At 44.6% G+C, this 17,199-nt stretch overlaps 1 protein-coding gene across 2 annotated transcripts in view; it reads left to right on the top strand.

Annotated features, from left to right (window-relative positions):
- Positions 1-16,324, top strand: part of GRIA1 (glutamate receptor, ionotropic, AMPA 1) — a 152,040-nt gene extending 135,716 nt beyond the window's left edge. For both annotated transcript variants that reach the window (XM_008587235.1, XM_008587236.1), the window contains exons 13-14: positions 5,066-5,200; positions 13,394-16,324. In XM_008587235.1, coding sequence (XP_008585457.1) covers positions 5,066-5,200; positions 13,394-13,594 — 336 coding nt within the window. In that variant the 3' untranslated portion in view covers positions 13,595-16,324. The remainder of the gene's footprint in view (positions 1-5,065; positions 5,201-13,393) is intronic.
- Positions 16,325-17,199: the final 875 nt, after the last annotated feature.

Here is a 17,199-nt window from a genome sequence, read left to right as displayed (position 1 = left end):
CCACACTAAAGAGACCCTCAGGAGGGCAATGTCAGAGGGACATGGGTGGGGAAAGAAACCCTTTGATACAAAGAGATTCAGAAGTCATCCCATCGCCCCCCTACCGCGGAGGCTTCTGGCTCCAGCTAGACTCCTGCTCAGGGTCAGGACTCCTGTGACTTCAAGGTGAATCTTCTGGCAATTATGCATACTCCAAGATGACACATCCAACATACAGTTACCCATATCAGAGACTGAATGTTGAAACACCCTGGATCCCACTCAAAATCCCTAAGCCATACATCTGAAATTTCTTATCATGGCCCTAGTAGAAGGAACTAGACAGAAATAAAGATTTTTCTTTTAAAACTCTCTTCCAGGCCTTGAGCCAGAAACACCTTTGGGGACAGCACGCTTGCTCTCCAATGCATAGTCCAAGCAGATATTCAACTCACAGTGAAGGCTCCCTATGGGGACACCCACATTACACTCAGACTGGTGCCTCTGTTTCTGGAAAATTCCTCCCCCTTTGGACGAAGACTCAGCCGGGTTCCCCTGCACAACCCACATCGTCTCCTTGAGTTCTCTGCTGCGGTTTTGAGTCAGGATATTCTGCGGTGCATTGTACAGCAGCCAGTCCCTGAGCACACACTGCTGAGAAGAGCCACCCCCACACCCATCACTTTTACAGTATTTGCCTTGCCAATTATTAGTACAATGGGCCAATTCTCATCCTGTGTTGCTCTTGGAGGAAAAATGCAGGCTAGGGAAGTGGCCTAGATTGGAAGTGGAACAGCAGAAGTTGCCAATTAACATGAGCTCCTTTTTTGCATCCCCTAAAAGGGTTAGTCTCTAGGGAGAATTTATATAAAGGCATGATCCCAGATCCTCTAAGAACTCCTTAGATACCTCAGATCTCTTGGGGTTCGGTTGAGTGTCAAAGGTCATTTGGGCCAACTCTATGTCCAGTGCTTGAATCCCTTAGATGACCTATCAGCTTCTTCCTGAATATGTCCATGTTTGAAGAACTCACCACTACCTGTGGCAGTGCATTCCACCTTTGGACACTCTATTTGAAAGGTCTTCCTTTAGCTGAGTCAAATCCACTCCCCCATAGCTTTCCCACTTTGGTCTTAGCTAGTGAGTGAGCCTAGCCAACCACTCCCAGGGAATAGTCAACTGCTCAGGGAAATGTTTCTTAAACCAAAAATACAAGCTTTGGAAAAGTACAAGAGATAGCCTCCTATTGCAGAAAGACTGGTGGGTAAAAGAGGAGTTGTACTTTTCTTCATGGCCCTGAAAAGCAAAGTCAGGTTACAGATTCAGCATGTGGAAGGCTTGCAGACAAGTTCCTAAACATCCAGTTGTACACATATCAGAAAATGTGTGGAATTCCGGTAGAATGTGGAGAGGAGCAAAAGCCACACCCTTTGTTTTGTAGGAGCTCACATTCACCAGGAAGAGAAGAAGGAATGGAAGCATTTGGAGAAACCGAAGTTTGGTCCAGATTTAGCAGACGTTGGATGATGGGCAGCTCCAGTCTCAGTGGGAGGGACTGATCTTATGGCCAAAGTCCTGGTTTCTCCCTAGAACTTCCTACGTATGCCCTAAAGAAAGCTTCAAGGCTTTCTGCCTCAGGCCTGGCTCAAATGTCATAAAGACTTGAGCTAGACCCACGTTCTTGGAAGGGCTCAAAAACACAAAGGGAGTTTGGGACAGTCCTCCAATATGTGGGAAGAACAAGGAGAAATATGAAAAACAAAACAAAAAAATCTCCCTTCTACATGAGGGAGGTGGCAAATCAAGAAAACAGGTTATGGAGAACAGATGAAGGGGGGTCTCATCACCATAGCAACAAACCCAACAAGTCTGAAAGATAGGATTTTCATTTTTCTTTTCACCTGTCACTTTTCTCCGTATTGCCACTCTCTTTCCTCGCTGCTGGCGGGAGACATGAGACACATTGTGACTTTTGCACTCCCACCAACAAGCTGCCCGGCTTTTGGGGAGTGCAGCTGCTATGGAATGGGAGGGGAATGGGGTCCCCCAGAGGAGTGTTCAGAAGGCTCAAACTCCATCTCCCGCTTTTCCCTAGCCATAGCTGGGAAGCTTGTGGCTCACCTGTGAAGTGTGAACACAGCTGTTTGTACACAAGTCCATGAGGAAGCCCCCTCCCATATAGACACTGTGGGCCAGAGGAGAAATCACAGCTTTGGTCCTCAAATAAAAGGGATTTTTGTCCTTGCTCCAGGATGCCCCACTGTAATCCAACAGAGCGTGAGTCGAAGAGAGTCAGTAATGACAACTAAACAGAGCCTGTGGCCTCAGGCCTCCTTAGAAAGACCTAAATTTGGTGTTATCAAAAAGCTAATGGCACACATCAGGGGAATCGCAAAACCTTGTCTAAATGTAAACTCAACTATCTGGACTAAGACTACACCAACACCAGCCCTTCATCCCACACCCTATTAAGTGATGCCAAATTGAGGCAGTATGTTACGTCTGATATTGGTGATGTTAGGACCCAGGCTCTCGTTTGATTCCAGAGGTCTTCCCTGATCCCTGCTACTACAGAATTGTGTTGCCATAAATAAGGATCAGTGATGTGTGTCCTGCAAGAGGTGGCAGTTCTCATACCATCAAGCTGCCTTTTTTATCTGCATGGGATATGTTCCCACATGCTGCCATCTCCCTGGGCCAGAGACCTCCTTCAGAAGTGACGGACCCTCTCTGCCTCCAGACATAATCAGATGTTCAGTCATTGGACCCTTCTTCTACGGTTATACAGAACATACCCTTTCCACCCACTTGTGTTATGAAGACCTGACGCTACTTCCTTCGCAGATATACCAGAAATGAACACTCCGCCTTCTTACAGCCAGGGAGGCAGATACCATCTTAGGCTCTTTGGAAGATAGTAACAAAAAAAGATGCCCACCACTCCCTTATCTTTGAAGGCTATTCACAACCGAGGTGAACTTGGGAAAGACCATGAAGAAGAAAACAGCTTTGGTGACCAGGGGGGCAAGGTGTGCATACTTCAGCTGTTGAAAAGCTGCTCAGCTTGTGAAGTCAGCAGCCTCCAGCCTTCTTGTCTACCACCTTCCCTGAGGCCTGTTCCCCATCCACTCTCTCTGAGCATCACTGTCAACCACTCTTGGCTAAGGTGTGAGCTGATAATACATTAAGATGCCTTCCCTCCGAACTCCTACCCCTGTCTAACAGAAAAGTTTTATAGGAACTTCTGTTAACCATAAGCCCTCCAAGCACTCTAAAGAGTTACTCTCCAGAAGAATTACATACTTCCTGAACAACAAATAGGGCAACATTTTTAGTGCTCTGAAAATCATGTGAAGTGGGAATTTATTTTCTCAGCCAACTCTTAAACCAAACACCAAACTCATTTTTGTACATTTCTCTTATCAGGCCATTATACTAGAGCAGAAGAAATTTTGCCTCTTTGAATCCTTTGAATAATCATTTCCACTGCTTACAAAGCCAGGCTATGCCTTGCCAAGTGTAACCTATATTCAAGAGCCATCTGCTTTAGCAATACAGGAAGCCACCAAGGGGTTGTGCTTTAGATAATCCTACAGCTCTGCTGGCCGAGGCTGCTTCTAGGGAGGGGAAGCATGCTGCTATCTGTCAGCTGTAGTCCCCAAGCTCAGTCCTGCTGAATCCTGTACAATGTACCAAGTAGAAGGGCTGAGGCCACTGACTTGATCAATAGAAGATTCCTTTCCACATGCCCAGATTCTAATAGGCCAATGTCAGAGGAGTCCCTAGGGTAACACAGTTTACCCCTTGTGTGGCTCAGCTACATCCCCACCTGAAAAGGAACACATGGTGTAAAAGCCATATCCTATTCAGTGGCACCAACCAGTCAACGAAGGTGTTTACCTGTGCCAGTTGAGGCGTGCATTTCATTTTAATTCAATGAGACACTTGTTGTACCTGAACAAACAATCTAAACAAAGGTGTTAGAGCCACCATGACATCTGGGGATAAGTATTCTTCCAAGATTCAAAGATGTTACTTTGCCTATGTCAGGAATTTAACTGAGCAGTGCCCCTCTTCCTGAGCCATTACCTCCCACCACAACCACCAGTTTTGTTAGGTTGTTCTCACCACTTGGGAAGGTATCATCCCTCAGTCCCCCACTTTCAAACCATACTGGAAGTGACAGAACTCAGGGATGATCTCAGCAGACCAATGGCCTCTTAAGGCTCCACAGGGTGAGCTCTGTCCACTTCCTATTGGACATGAGCACTTGTCTCCAGGCTGTCAGGAATTAAGCACCCTGCTCTGTGACCCTGCTCATCTAAAGCCAGTGTAAGATCCTTTACCACAGGCAACAGAGATTTCTAAATTTAGCTACATGGGTCTGCCTATGGTGTTTTTAGCAAGCACCTCCAACAGAAAAATGACATGAATTACGCATAATTAGTAGGATTTAACAGAGCCATTTTTCTGTCTCAGTGCTATTCCAAGTCACCCAGTTTTTTCTCCCTAAATTGGGACTCAGAGCAACAAATGAAAGGTATACATCAGTTGGTATTTATTATATGTACAATAACTGTCTTATTAAATTGGAATCAAATGCACATCTAGGGGAAAGTTCATGTTAAGTACCATTTTAAGAAAAATGCTCAGAAATATAAACAGTAAGTGAGGCCAATGCATTGCTGAGCAACAGAAGAGATGGGGGCTGAAAGGAAGGGACATGCTTTTATGAAAGAATGAGATGAGCTCAAGGCTGCAGATCTTGGTAGAAGCTGCCCTGAATTTCTTACGGCATTTGCCGCCCTAGAAAAGGCATTGAGGAGGGCTGAGATGTAGTTACAAATTCAACATGACCAGGATGCTTGGAAAATTGTTATATCTATATATACACATACACTTTTTTTTCCTGGGGATGTTTAACACTTGGTCAATGAATAAAAAGCCTTTCCAGCTATTAAGAATGTTAAAGAGGGTGTGGGGTTGAGTGTATGCGTGTAAATATGCTGTTGCTTAGATGGTCTTCAGCCTCTTGACTCACTTTATTCTTTCCCCCTCCCCCTCCTTTGCCTCCTCCTCTTCTTAGGACAAGACAAGTGCTTTGAGCCTCAGCAATGTGGCAGGCGTGTTCTACATCCTGATTGGAGGACTTGGACTAGCCATGCTGGTTGCCTTAATCGAGTTCTGCTACAAATCTCGTAGCGAATCCAAGCGGATGAAGGTGGCATCATCCTCCCAGGCCTTTTTCCTAATCTGTTCTGTGATACAGCTGGTTGTCCTGGGAGTCCCTTTGCTAGAAAGGGTGGGGAGTGATAAGTGCTTGCGGTCAGCCCAGGTACGGAATCAGAAAGCTGTTAGGAGGAAGGTGACAGGGACAGAGGCAGCCATGAGAAAGGAAGGAAGGTGGGGTGTGTCAGGGCAAATGTAAGGCTCAAGAAAACAACTGCATCAGCCAGAGAAGGGTCGGTCAGATTAAAGGTTAGGGGTTTGGGTGGACAGTCAGCACAGCAAGAGGCAGGAGTGATCGCTACAAAGGCCAGTTTTCTCTGAAGTTGCATCAATGGAATGTAGCTCCCAAAGTAAGGGAAGTGTGCTTACCCTCTGCTCTGTGCTGATCGTGTTACTCTTGGCGAAGTGACTCTTATTGTAGCCTCTACACTGTGAGATAGACATTGGCAAAGAGACTTTTTCTGGCACAGAAAAAGGTAAGCAGATTAGTTAGATGACCCCAAACTACATCAAATATAGCTGAAGGCAACTGGAGAAGAGAAGAATTATGGAGGATTTAAGAGCTGTCTGTAAAAAATATGAAAACTTTCCATGTGGGAAGGAAAATAGACTGTACACTTCCCAAAGGGTATAATGAGAATGAATGACTAAAAGTGATAGGGGATAGATGTTAATACAATATGTGAAATCTACCTTTCTAACAGAGTCACCCAAAGATGGGATGGACTGCCCCAGTAAGTAGCAGCCTCCCCATCAGTGAAGGTTACAAGCAGAGCATGGCAAGGATATGGATTCACGCATCCAAAGAGAGTTAGAATTAACTGACCTTCAAGGCCCTCATGTTGTATCACTTAGCTTCAGTGAGAAAATATTCGTGAGGGCCGGCCCAGTGGTGCACTGCTACAGTGCGCCACTTGGGAGCATGGCGGCGCTCCCGCCGAGGGTTCGGATCCCACATACAGACCGGTTCCCGCTCACTGGCTGAGCGAGGTGCGGGCGCAGCACCGAGGTTTGCGATCCCGTCGCCGGTCCCGGTCTGGTACGGGTGTGACACTGAGGGTTGCGATCCGTTGCCGGACACGAAAAAAGACAAAAAAAAAAAAAAAGAAAATATTCGTGAGTGAGTCATGTGAACACCACCCTAAGCAAGGCATCATGAAGAGGCAGAGACCACTCCGGTGCAATCTGTGACTTTCAGCACCCTTGAATTTCAACAAAGAATGGGCATTGAAAAATAACTCAATGAGGCAACCTACGGTATAAATACAATGGCGTATAGGAATTTAGAGGAGGGAGAAATTGGTGAAGGCTTCTGGAGACAGGCAGAAATTAAGAAAGACAAGCAGGTTCAGACCAAAAAGGGGAGAGAAGTACAGTCACTCTGGGCATCGTGCCAGGGGTGGTATGTTGGTCTAGGCTGTCACTTTGGCTTGACTACACTAGCAAGATCCATTGGTAGTATTTGCTTTCCTAGAATGTGCCCTAAGAAGCCCACTTTTCAGCAGACAACTGCCCCCAAGCTCAGCACGCTCACTCCTGGATCACAAATATAGCCTCCTGCCCCACCTCTCCTTACCTTGGGCCTTCAGAACTGTACATACCTCCAGGGTCACCCTCAGAGGAGACATCTCCAGGCATTTTCTCCCCTTGTTTGGAAACTCTGCATTCAGTTTTGTATATGTGGAGGTGGGAGTAGGTAAGGAGGGCCTTCTGCCCTGGCATTCAGATATCCTGTCCTGGCATTCAGCATTTCCATGTTATGGTGCCAGGCTACCTTCTCCCACTTCCCAGGAAATCTGCTCTCCTCACATATACCATGCTCCAGCCACCTACGTCATGCTTCCCACCCATGTGCCTTTATGCAGGCTGATTCCTCACCCTGTCTTCTGTCCCATTTAAAAGGTGACTTCCCTAGACATAACAACAAGGAACAGTTAGGGATGGAAGTGTGATGGCATATGGCCAGGAGACCTAGGAACACTTCAGTCCTGCCCTTGACAAGCTCATCCACCACCAGGTCCTCTCCAAAGAGGCAAAACACTACAAAGACATGGGCTTCAGCCCCTCAACCTAGTGTAGACCTCCAAGGGGTTTGGCTGAACACAACAAGAACAAAGCCTTCTTTGCCTATTACATCCAAAACATAATCCTAAAGAACCTCCTATCTTACCCTCTGAAGTGAGGAAAGTCTCCTCCAGTGGGAAGGAGGGGGACAAGACAAGAGCCAGGTGAGCTACAACCTTTTCAATCTCCCAGAACCATCCCTATGGAACTAGAGGTCCAGTAAAGCTCACAGGAGATCCTTCTCCCCCCCCCCCCTTAGGACTCAGTGCAGTGCATTGGTCTAGAGAACAAGCTCTGGAGACTGAATGTCTGGGCATAAATGTCTGCCGCATGTGTTAACTGTGTCATCTTGGACAAGTTTTAGTAACTCTGTGATCCTCATTTTCTTTCTAATGGGGCAGTGGTAATATGTACCTTCTCCCCCCCCCCCCCCTTAGGACTCAGTGCAGTGCATTGGTCTAGAGAACAAGCTCTGGAGACTGAATGTCTGGGCATAAATGTCTGCCGCATGTGTTAACTGTGTCATCTTGGACAAGTTTTAGTAACTCTGTGATCCTCATTTTCTTTCTAATGGGGCAGTGGTAATATGTACCTCATAAATTTTTTGTGGGGAACATATGAAATAATGGATATAAAGAGCTAGGCAAAATGCCTGGGCCACAGTAAGCTTTCAATAGCTAATAACAATGATAACTATCTAGCATTTATGATAACAGTTATTATTATTGGTGACCAACTACATTCTCCTTAAAACTTTCCTTTTATTGCCCCTACTTACTTGTGCTAGGTTTTTTGAGCTATATAGATCATGAGTTCCTTAAGGTAAAAAAGCTGTGTCTGACTTCTTCTTGAACATTCCACATACCTAGGACAAGTATTAGTAATATTAATGTGGAATTGTATCCAGAGGAGAAAATTTCTTGGAATATGAGGCCAGGCATGGGAGGGAGCTACTCTTAGATTAAGTGAATACTGCCATCAAAACCTCTCAGTGCAGGAGGTACAAACAACATCATCCAAGATAGTTTTGACCCCATGTGTCTGTGCTCCTGAAGTATGAGACAGGCATTCACCAAGCAGGAAACTTTCCAGACATCTGGCCTTTCCACTGGGATTACAGTGACTCCCACTAATCATGGCCAATTCCAGGCGGTGGTAGCAGGATGACTAAAGACTGTGATCCTCTTAAAACGGAGACAGTTTTGACCTTTACCACTGAAATCACAATATTCAGATTAAGACAAGAATCATTAAGAAGAGGCCACTGGGTCATGGACATAGCTTCCTGGAGACAATCTCACCCTTCCCTTTGCAGCAAAGATGTTCAATATCTCAGAAGCCAACATCAGGGTCTCTTGGAATCATAGATTAAAGGTCTTCCACCACAGTCTTCTATAATTAATTCCATTGACTGGCATGACTTCTGTCCAACATACCAAGGCTCCTAATACAATTTTCAATCTTTCAATCGTAGAGAAGATACTTTCTTTATTAGTCTACATGGCCCTTAACTCCTCTCTTATCCAAAAGAGATAAGTGGAATGCATTCCACCTGCCTCGCAGACTTTCTAGCTTTGCAATCCTCTTTATTATTCTACATTTTGCCTTCTCCAAAAGCAATTAGCTCTTTTCAGAAATGCAGCCCCCAGCCTCACACAGACCCAAATCGATGGTGGAAAGGGTGTTGGTGAGAAACTTCCCTCTCATTTCTTTCATTGGTCATAGTATTTGGCCAACTCTTAAGACCTTGAACTCCTAACCTAGTCCAGGACCAGCCTCCTACATCTCAACGGTGTTCAAAGAGCCATTCCCCAGTCTTTATGGATGACAGGAGGAGGAGAGGAAGAGGTGCAGAAAGGGGAAAAAAGGGAAGAAAAGAGAGAGAAAAGAAAGGGAAGAAGGAAAGGGGTTTTTTAGAAACTTTCAAAGTGCTTTCTATATATTCTCATTAACCATGGAACACATCCTTCCTGCAATCCTACAGATGAAGAAATAGAGGTTCAGAGAAGCTAAGTAGCTTGTCCTAGCAAGGTCACACAAGCTAGGAGCTGGCAGAACAGAAATTAAACCTCCTATGTTGCCTCCATAAAACGCAGGTTCATGGTACTAGCCAAGCCACTCCTCCTAAATTTCTCTCTCCTGCTCCAACCACATGGCAAGAGATAATTTTTGAGCCCCTACTATGTGTCCCTTGAGTCACAGTGCTAGTCACAAACACAAAATGCAGCTCTATCCTTGGTTTTCCTGACCTAGTTGTTGAGGCTGACTGTGGTAGTATATAATCCCTTGCTGTGTGTTGTTGAGTCTCTTTCCCCCTTGACATGTTGATGAGAAGGACAAGCACGTGTCTCAGGGACAGTGGAGAGGCACCCTATAGGCATCCCTTCCACAAAGAAATACTAAGCACCACTGTATGCTGAGCAGAGCTTGGCACTGGGAATACAGTCAAGAACAAAACAGACACAGCTTCTATTCTCAGGAAGCTGAGAGTTTGATATGGAAGACACAAAGTGAGCAAACACTTACATGTTCAATGAGTGTTATGGAGAAAAATGCCCAGTGCTGTCAAGTGTCAAGTCTAGGGCAGAGTCTTGTCCTGATGGGATATTGCGGGGGAGGGAGGTTTGGTTTGGGGCACTCAGAGTAGCTTCCCTGAGAAAGTGATGTGTAACAGACTCGAAGCAGGAAAGGAATTAACCAGGGGGAGAGAGTTGGCAGCAAAGAATGCACCAGTGTCAGAGACCCAAAGACTAGAACTCTTGCCCAGAAATGGGAAGAAGGCCAGGGAGACTGGGACACAGAAAGACTGAGGGAAAAGGGTAGCATGTAAGAGCTGGGGACTGAGAGAGGGACTTCAGGCAACAAACCACATTTGAGTGTAATTTAAACTCTCATATAGTAGCAGAAATATATAACCTAAGACACATTCCAAATCCCCTGCCCCTCTCCTCTTCCTGGGAAAATGGGCTGGAACCTGAGTCTGTAGCTAACACTAAGGACAGCCAGAGTCTTTATTATTCAACACCTTGTTCCCAGAAGCAAGTAATCCCCAGCCTCTTCTACCCCCAGGAGAGCCGCTGACCTTTCAAAATTATATGTGGCTGTACTAACACAGGGTGTGTGTAAGCAACAGCAATTGAGAGCTTGCACATTTCCCTGGAATTACTGAGCAGCTGAGAGAGTTGATAATGCAGGGGGAGCCCTCTCAGCAGGTGGTCACTCTGGTTCTTTGCACACGTGCCCGAATGAGGTCATTACTGAGGTTTGAGCTTTTATTAGGATACCCAATGACGTGCAGAGGCTGGGCTTTTCTTAGAAAAGCAAGTGGCTAAGAGGTTAGGGTGTAATCACTAGAGAAGAGAAAGTCTCTGAAGAGCCAGTGTGGGGGCTTTGAAGCTTGACTGTTTATTCACTCTTTTCTCCCTGAGTATCCGTTTTGGGGGAAAAAAAAATCTATAAGGGTGAACTTTAAGAACAGCTGTATATGAAGGAAGGACAAGTAAGAACCACATTTCCAAAAGGCAAGGGGAGAAATGACATTGGCTTATAGCTACCAGAGGCAGGAAGAACCACATTTAGAAGGTCAACCACTTTGTCACTAGGTCACAGATAACTGTTACCAGTCGTAGGCCATTGGTTTCTTTGTAAAGTGAATGGGATAAACTAGATCAGTGTGGTTCAACCTTGGTTGCATTTTAGAATCACCTGGGGAGCTTTTAAAACTCCAAATGTCCAGGCCATATGCTATACCTATTAAGTCAGCATCTCTGGGGCTAGGATTCAGGCATCAGGGCTTTTTTCCCCACAACTCCCCAGGGGAATCCAATGTGTAACCGTTTGAGAACTAGTGATCTAGTTGATTTTTAGCATGGCTTTCCACTCCAAAGTTCTTGCTTATTCATCTCTTCTCCTGAGATTCCATAAATGTATTAGAAAGGAAGCCAGTATGATAGGGATCTGGGGTCACTGACCTGTGAGAAGCCCTCAACTTCCTTGAAAACCATTTCTAATGCTGTGACTTTGGACGTTTTTGGTTATATGCCCAGCTAAATTATCCCAGACTTTGGTAAGCACCAGTGTGGACTGTGCCATTAATCCTGTCCTTTAAGATAAAATCATGAGGTATCATCAACTTCAATGGAATGTTATGGGAATGTGTGAGCCTTTTGAGGAACAAAGTCCAAGATGATCTGTGTGAACTTTAAACTTTCTTTTTTTTTAATTAAAGAGTTGTGGCAGAGAAAAATTATGAAAGATAGGCATTCCAAGCTAATCTATAGAAGGTTCCATATTTCCCACACATACAAATGAAATGTTATTTTCTTTCCAACATTTTTTGAGGTGAGAATAAGTAACCATTAATTTCTCATGTTTTCATTTCACATTTACCCCATGTAGCATCACAGTGGTATTTATTTGGCCTTTGACTTAGAAGAATGCAATCCAGGTCACACTTCCTCTTCAGTGGAAGACAGCCAAGGGAGATGTAAATAAATCAAGTCCCAGGGTTGGAGGAGGAGACAGAACCAGTGTGGGTGGAACATCATGCGGGGCAAATCTGCCTGATTCATGGATTTTAAAAAGAAAGAACATTTCAAAACATTGTCAGAATTTCCAGTAATAAAAGGATAGTAGGAAAAATAAATTGAGTCAAAACTGCCCTGTTTATCTCTCTCTGGCTGCTGTAGGTTGACTGACTTCTCTGGTCACTAGAATCACAGCAATATGCAAGGGAAAAAGCCACAGACTTCTTGAGAAGGATCCTAGATGGTTGACTTTCTTTAGACAAATTCAAGAGTATCTAGTAAGCATCTAACTGCATGCTGGATACTTTGGGGGAAGCTGAGGATTGAGAAGACAGGGCCCTTCCCCTCCTCCAAACAGTTATCTCTCTTAAGGAAGACAAAATTACATACCTGAGGTAGGACTTTTACATGAGAATGTATCATGGACAAGTACCAGGTAAAATGGGCCAGCACCTGCAGTAGGCTGGCGTAGTCTAGGAAAGCTTCAAGAAGGAGATGAGAACAGAAAAAGCCTTGAAGAATAGGTAGGGTTGGTCTTAGAAACCTCCTGACCCATAAACAATTCTCCTTTATGTTGGTTCCCACCAAGAAGCCAAACCCCACTTCAAAAATTCTGATTGTCTTCTAATGGGAAGTTAGACGTAGAGAGGAAGAGATAAGGGTTTGGATTTTATGTCATAATGTTTTGTTTTGTTTTGTTTTTCGTCAAAGGAACTCTGAACAAAACCCTTTCTCTTGTCTAAGAGGATATGGTTCTAGACCTAGTTTGTGATCTTGAAAATTTCACTTACTTCATCTGATTCTGGAGTGATCCTTGGAATCTTTTTTAGATCTAGAATTCCAGCATTCTAGAAATCACAAGCTTAGTAGCACTGATCTGATTTGGAATGCTTTCATACTATCTTTAGCACATACCCCTGTCCAATTACATTTTGCTTATTTCATTGTTCAAAGGAGTCCTATATTCCTTTAATACATGCTGCTACAGGTAGGATAGCATTTTTCCTGAAGTAAGTAAGAGGTAGCTTTTCATTTTAACTCACCCTCAATTTCTTTTAACATTTCAAATTGTTTTTCATGCAGTAGCACCATTCTTGCTAATAAAAGTCTGTAGAAACATAGATAATCACACTTTATAGACATGGAGATTTAAAGGTCTAGAAAAGTAAGCAGTTGTACACAGGATCACATGATTAGTTGATGTCAGAGCCAGAACTGGAACCCCAGTCTCCTAAACCCCATTCCCAGAAGCTTTTCCACTTGGTTGTGCTGCTGCATTTATCGTCAGTAATACCAAGGAAATATTGCACCTTTATGAGTCACAGAATGGAAGAACCAGAAAGGATCTTGGAACTCACCCAGCCTAGCACACCTCATTAAACATTAAGCCTGAGGCCCAGAGAGGGGATCAGACTTGTCCAGAGCCACACAACAGTTTTGTGAGTTCATGGGAAGTCAAGACTAGCATTATAGAATAGGAAAGGAGTTGAATAGGGGAGGAGAAGTGGGGGTACATTTTAAGTCTAGTCTTGACTCATTTTCCTTGCCAATCATTGCCAAGGACCTGGGGAAGAACCCCCGGTCCTCCTGAAAAGGGTTTCTGTTTGATCCCACAGCAATCCATCAATGAAGCCATACGGACATCGACCCTCCCCCGGAACAGCGGGGCAGGAGCCAGCGGCGGTGGCAGTGGAGAGAATGGCCGGGTGGTCAGTCATGACTTCCCCAAGTCCATGCAGTCGATTCCCTGCATGAGCCACAGTTCAGGGATGCCCTTGGGAGCCACAGGATTGTAACTGGAGCAGACGGAGACCCCTTGGGGAGCAGGCTTAGGCTCCCCCAGCCCCATCCCAAACCCTTCAGTGCCAAAAACGACAACAAAATGAAACGCAACCACCACCAACCACTGCGATCACAAGGAGGACGATTCAACAGATTTTTCTGAAGAATTGAAAAACCACTTTGCTGTCCCTTTTCCTTTTTTGATGTTCTTTCTCCCTTTTCCATTTGCTAAGTGAGGATGATAAATAACACTGTACTGCAATAAGTGGGGAGTCACCCTGTCTAATGAAGCCTGTGCCTCTGAAAAAAGGAGTCACTGGAACACCGATGAGGAAACTGGACTGCTTTTAATCTGGTTGTTAACATGTCTTAGTGTGTGCGATTTTTTTTCTTACTAACATTGATGGTTTGCAGGTTCTGTTAGGCCTCTTCCTTCTTCTTGCTTCTTATTCCCAACTCCCTACCCATCCCTCTTCAGTTTTCAGATGGGAGATTCAAGATTTGTTCCACCTTACAAGTAAGCAAAAGGAAAAAAGCATCCTTCAAACTAATTCGCCATGGGGCCTCTCCACGTTACCCTCCACTCCTTGGCCCCAAGCCTTGGATGGAGACAATCATTGTTGGAGGAGGGGGCAGCCATCCCCAGATGAGGCACTGATTAAGCACTGATCTAGTCGAGGACACATGTGAAAAGCAACTCAGAACAAGGGTGGTGGAAAGAGCAAGGGCAGACGTGCAGTCAGAGGAGGACTCATGAAGTTACTGCTGCTCAGAAGAAGCTTCCTTTAATGTGTAAGAGCCATTCCGTAGGCCCTAAGTGGAATGGTGTGTTTCTTCACAGAGCCAACCTCAGCCCTGAGAAGTATTTCCTTCTGCTATGCTTAGGCTCAAAGGCACTCTGGTGGCTGAAGGGCAATTGGCCTAAACTAACTAGACCAAGTAGAGCCTTGGGAAGAGCTGACAGCCAGGAAGATATTGCCCATGATTCTGGATTCTGGCTTTTCGTTCTTTCTTTCTTTCTTTTCTTTTTTTTTTTTCTTTTCTGCTTGACAATCTGAGCAGGAACCCCATTGTGGAGTAGACTCTCTTTCTCTGTAGAGCCTCTGACATGGGGGAAAATGCTATGCAAGCTAAGTGCAAAAGAAAGGTGATGGAAGAATTTTGGAAGAGGAAGCCTCATCAGGACCCACACACAATAGAGCTTTCTGTGGTGTGCCCTGTCCTAGGTTTGAGAGACCAAACATGAAGTTCGGGGTTATGCTGACACAGAGACCTTGGGTTTTTATGTTAACACAGAGTGTTGTTCTGGCATGTGGCCAGATATTATCCTGTCATCTTTAGAAAGCAAGATACCCAAGGCCAAATTATTTGAAGAATAACAGGGAGATAGATTAAGTTGATAATAACATTGGGGGACCTTAAGATTCCTGACCCCAACTTCTAACCCAAGGAGGCTGACCTTCCCTCTTGCTAAGGTAGAACGAGGACATTCAATTCCAATACTCAGAATCAATATGTCCACGATTGTGACCACAAATCTGAACTAAAGCAAGATTGGAGAAGTGATAAGGTTCATGGAAAGAAGCCCAGGATGACTACAACTTTGGTTGGAAGTGGGAGTCCCTGGCACATAGCTTTCTTGGAGACCCCAACTCTCATTCTTGGTGCAACTGGCTTCCAGCTCTCCAGCAGCCACTCTCCTAGGTGCATGATTCAGTGTGCGCCACGTGTCATTAGCTTTTACTGATAACCATATTCTGGCTTGTCCCCGTACCCCATTTCTATGCAGTCTTCTCTGCTAGGGGTTATCATTAGCAATTGACAAGTTAAAGGTTTTGGAGCCTACCTAGGGGGTAGATGCAGCATGATAGGCTTCATCTGTGGATTCTCCCAGTGGACATCCACCATCTCAGTGTCACTCCCATTCTTCTCTCATCAGCCGTACAAAAGAACCATTCCAAAACCAAATCCTTCACCCTTTCAACTCAAGTGTTATTGTTCAGTCTCTCACCTGTAAATGTGGGTATGGTATGTGAAGCACCAACCTCAGGATGGATTATTACTTCTCACTATGGCCAGCTGACATCCCTCCCACCCCCTGCCCTCACACCAGATTTTTCTCAGCCCTTAGCCTACCACTGCAGAATCTGATGTGACTCGCCAATAGGGAGTGTGCATTTTGGAAGAGTTGGAAATAACCCTCTGCCATCAACATGCTTCAAAGACCTTTTGCCTTTGGCCTGGTAAGATGCCTCTCCAGCCACTGAGTCCAGCAGTAACATGATCTGAGAAGGAGAGACTGTCTGTGCTAGAAATGAGGGTCTGTGCTATGCGGGGGTCCAAGACTCCAGAGGAAGATGCTTTTCGTCAATAGAGGGGTAAAGGGAAAACAAAAGCAAGAAAAAAGTTAACTTGTATTATGTATTTTTACTACACTTTTCTTAAAAATAGAGCATTGGGGAAACTCTGGAAGAGACTGACATTTTTCTCAACAGGAATCCATACTTAACAGTTCTGGCTTTCATTAAATTTTGCTCTTTGGTATCTGGGCCTTTTATTTAACATCTATATTTGTTTTAACTCTCTTGGCAGATGTGTGAAAGGATTCTTGCTTGATCAAACACTAAATATTTTTCTGGTTCCTGTTTTTCTTTCCAATAGACAGGTTTTTTTTTTTTTTTCTCCTTTTGGTATTTGCATAAAATGAAAATATCACCGAGAATTAAATCACTGTGGATCCATTACCTACTTTTCATATTTGTTCATTCCATTTTTGTGCCATTTCTGGAGCCGGGGCTCGAGAGATTATTTCCCTGTTGCTGAGCCTAAAACCAGTAGTAGGTTTTTAATTGTGACCACTGTGCCTGACTCACAAATAACTCCCAAGTCATTTTAGTTAAACCAGAAGATTGTGAATTATTTATGCAAATAGGAAAAAAAGAGTACTATTTGGCTTTTGGGGGCCACAGTTCCAATTGCACAGAGAGCAGGGTTTGACTTGCAGCTGTCACAGTACCTCTAGGACACTTGATGGCTCACAGGGAGTATCTCCCAGACATCCACAAACTGGAGTCCAAGTATATCTAAGATGTGCACAAAGTCACAGCCAGGACCAAATTTAGACCAGGCTTATAAGTAGATAATCTTTGTCCTCAGACCCTACAATCCTCATTCTTACCCAAGAGCTTTTCTTTTTCTCTCAAACAAGATGGACTTTCTGTAAAGGAATTGACTTTTGTTGACACTTGGATATTGATGATTAAGAATAGCTTCAAGTGCTTTTTTCCCTGGAGAACTTTGCATATATACAAGGGTCAGAGGTCTAAAATAAATGAACAAAGCTCTCTAACAGCAGCATTTCAGACAGTGTCTACTATGGTAGAAAAAGTTTGAGAGAAGCGGGGGAAACTAGCAGGCTCCAGTCATTGTTCACACCCACCTGTGCTCACCTGGCAGCATCTAGGGTGCCCCTGGGTGAGGAAGTGCCTAACACCAGCTGACACGCAGAAAAAACTGATCTCTGATGCCTTGCTGTCAAATAGATCATAATGGCTGTAGGAGCACAGGCTACCATGTCTTGATCACTTACTGTTAGCCCACCTCATACCTTCTATATCAT

This window comes from Galeopterus variegatus, unplaced genomic scaffold (genome assembly GCF_000696425.1).
Source record: "Galeopterus variegatus unplaced genomic scaffold, G_variegatus-3.0.2 Scaffold4313, whole genome shotgun sequence".
In the NCBI taxonomy this organism is placed as follows: domain Eukaryota; kingdom Metazoa; phylum Chordata; class Mammalia; order Dermoptera; family Cynocephalidae; genus Galeopterus; species Galeopterus variegatus.
This window is presented reverse-complemented; position numbering and strand designations above follow the sequence as displayed.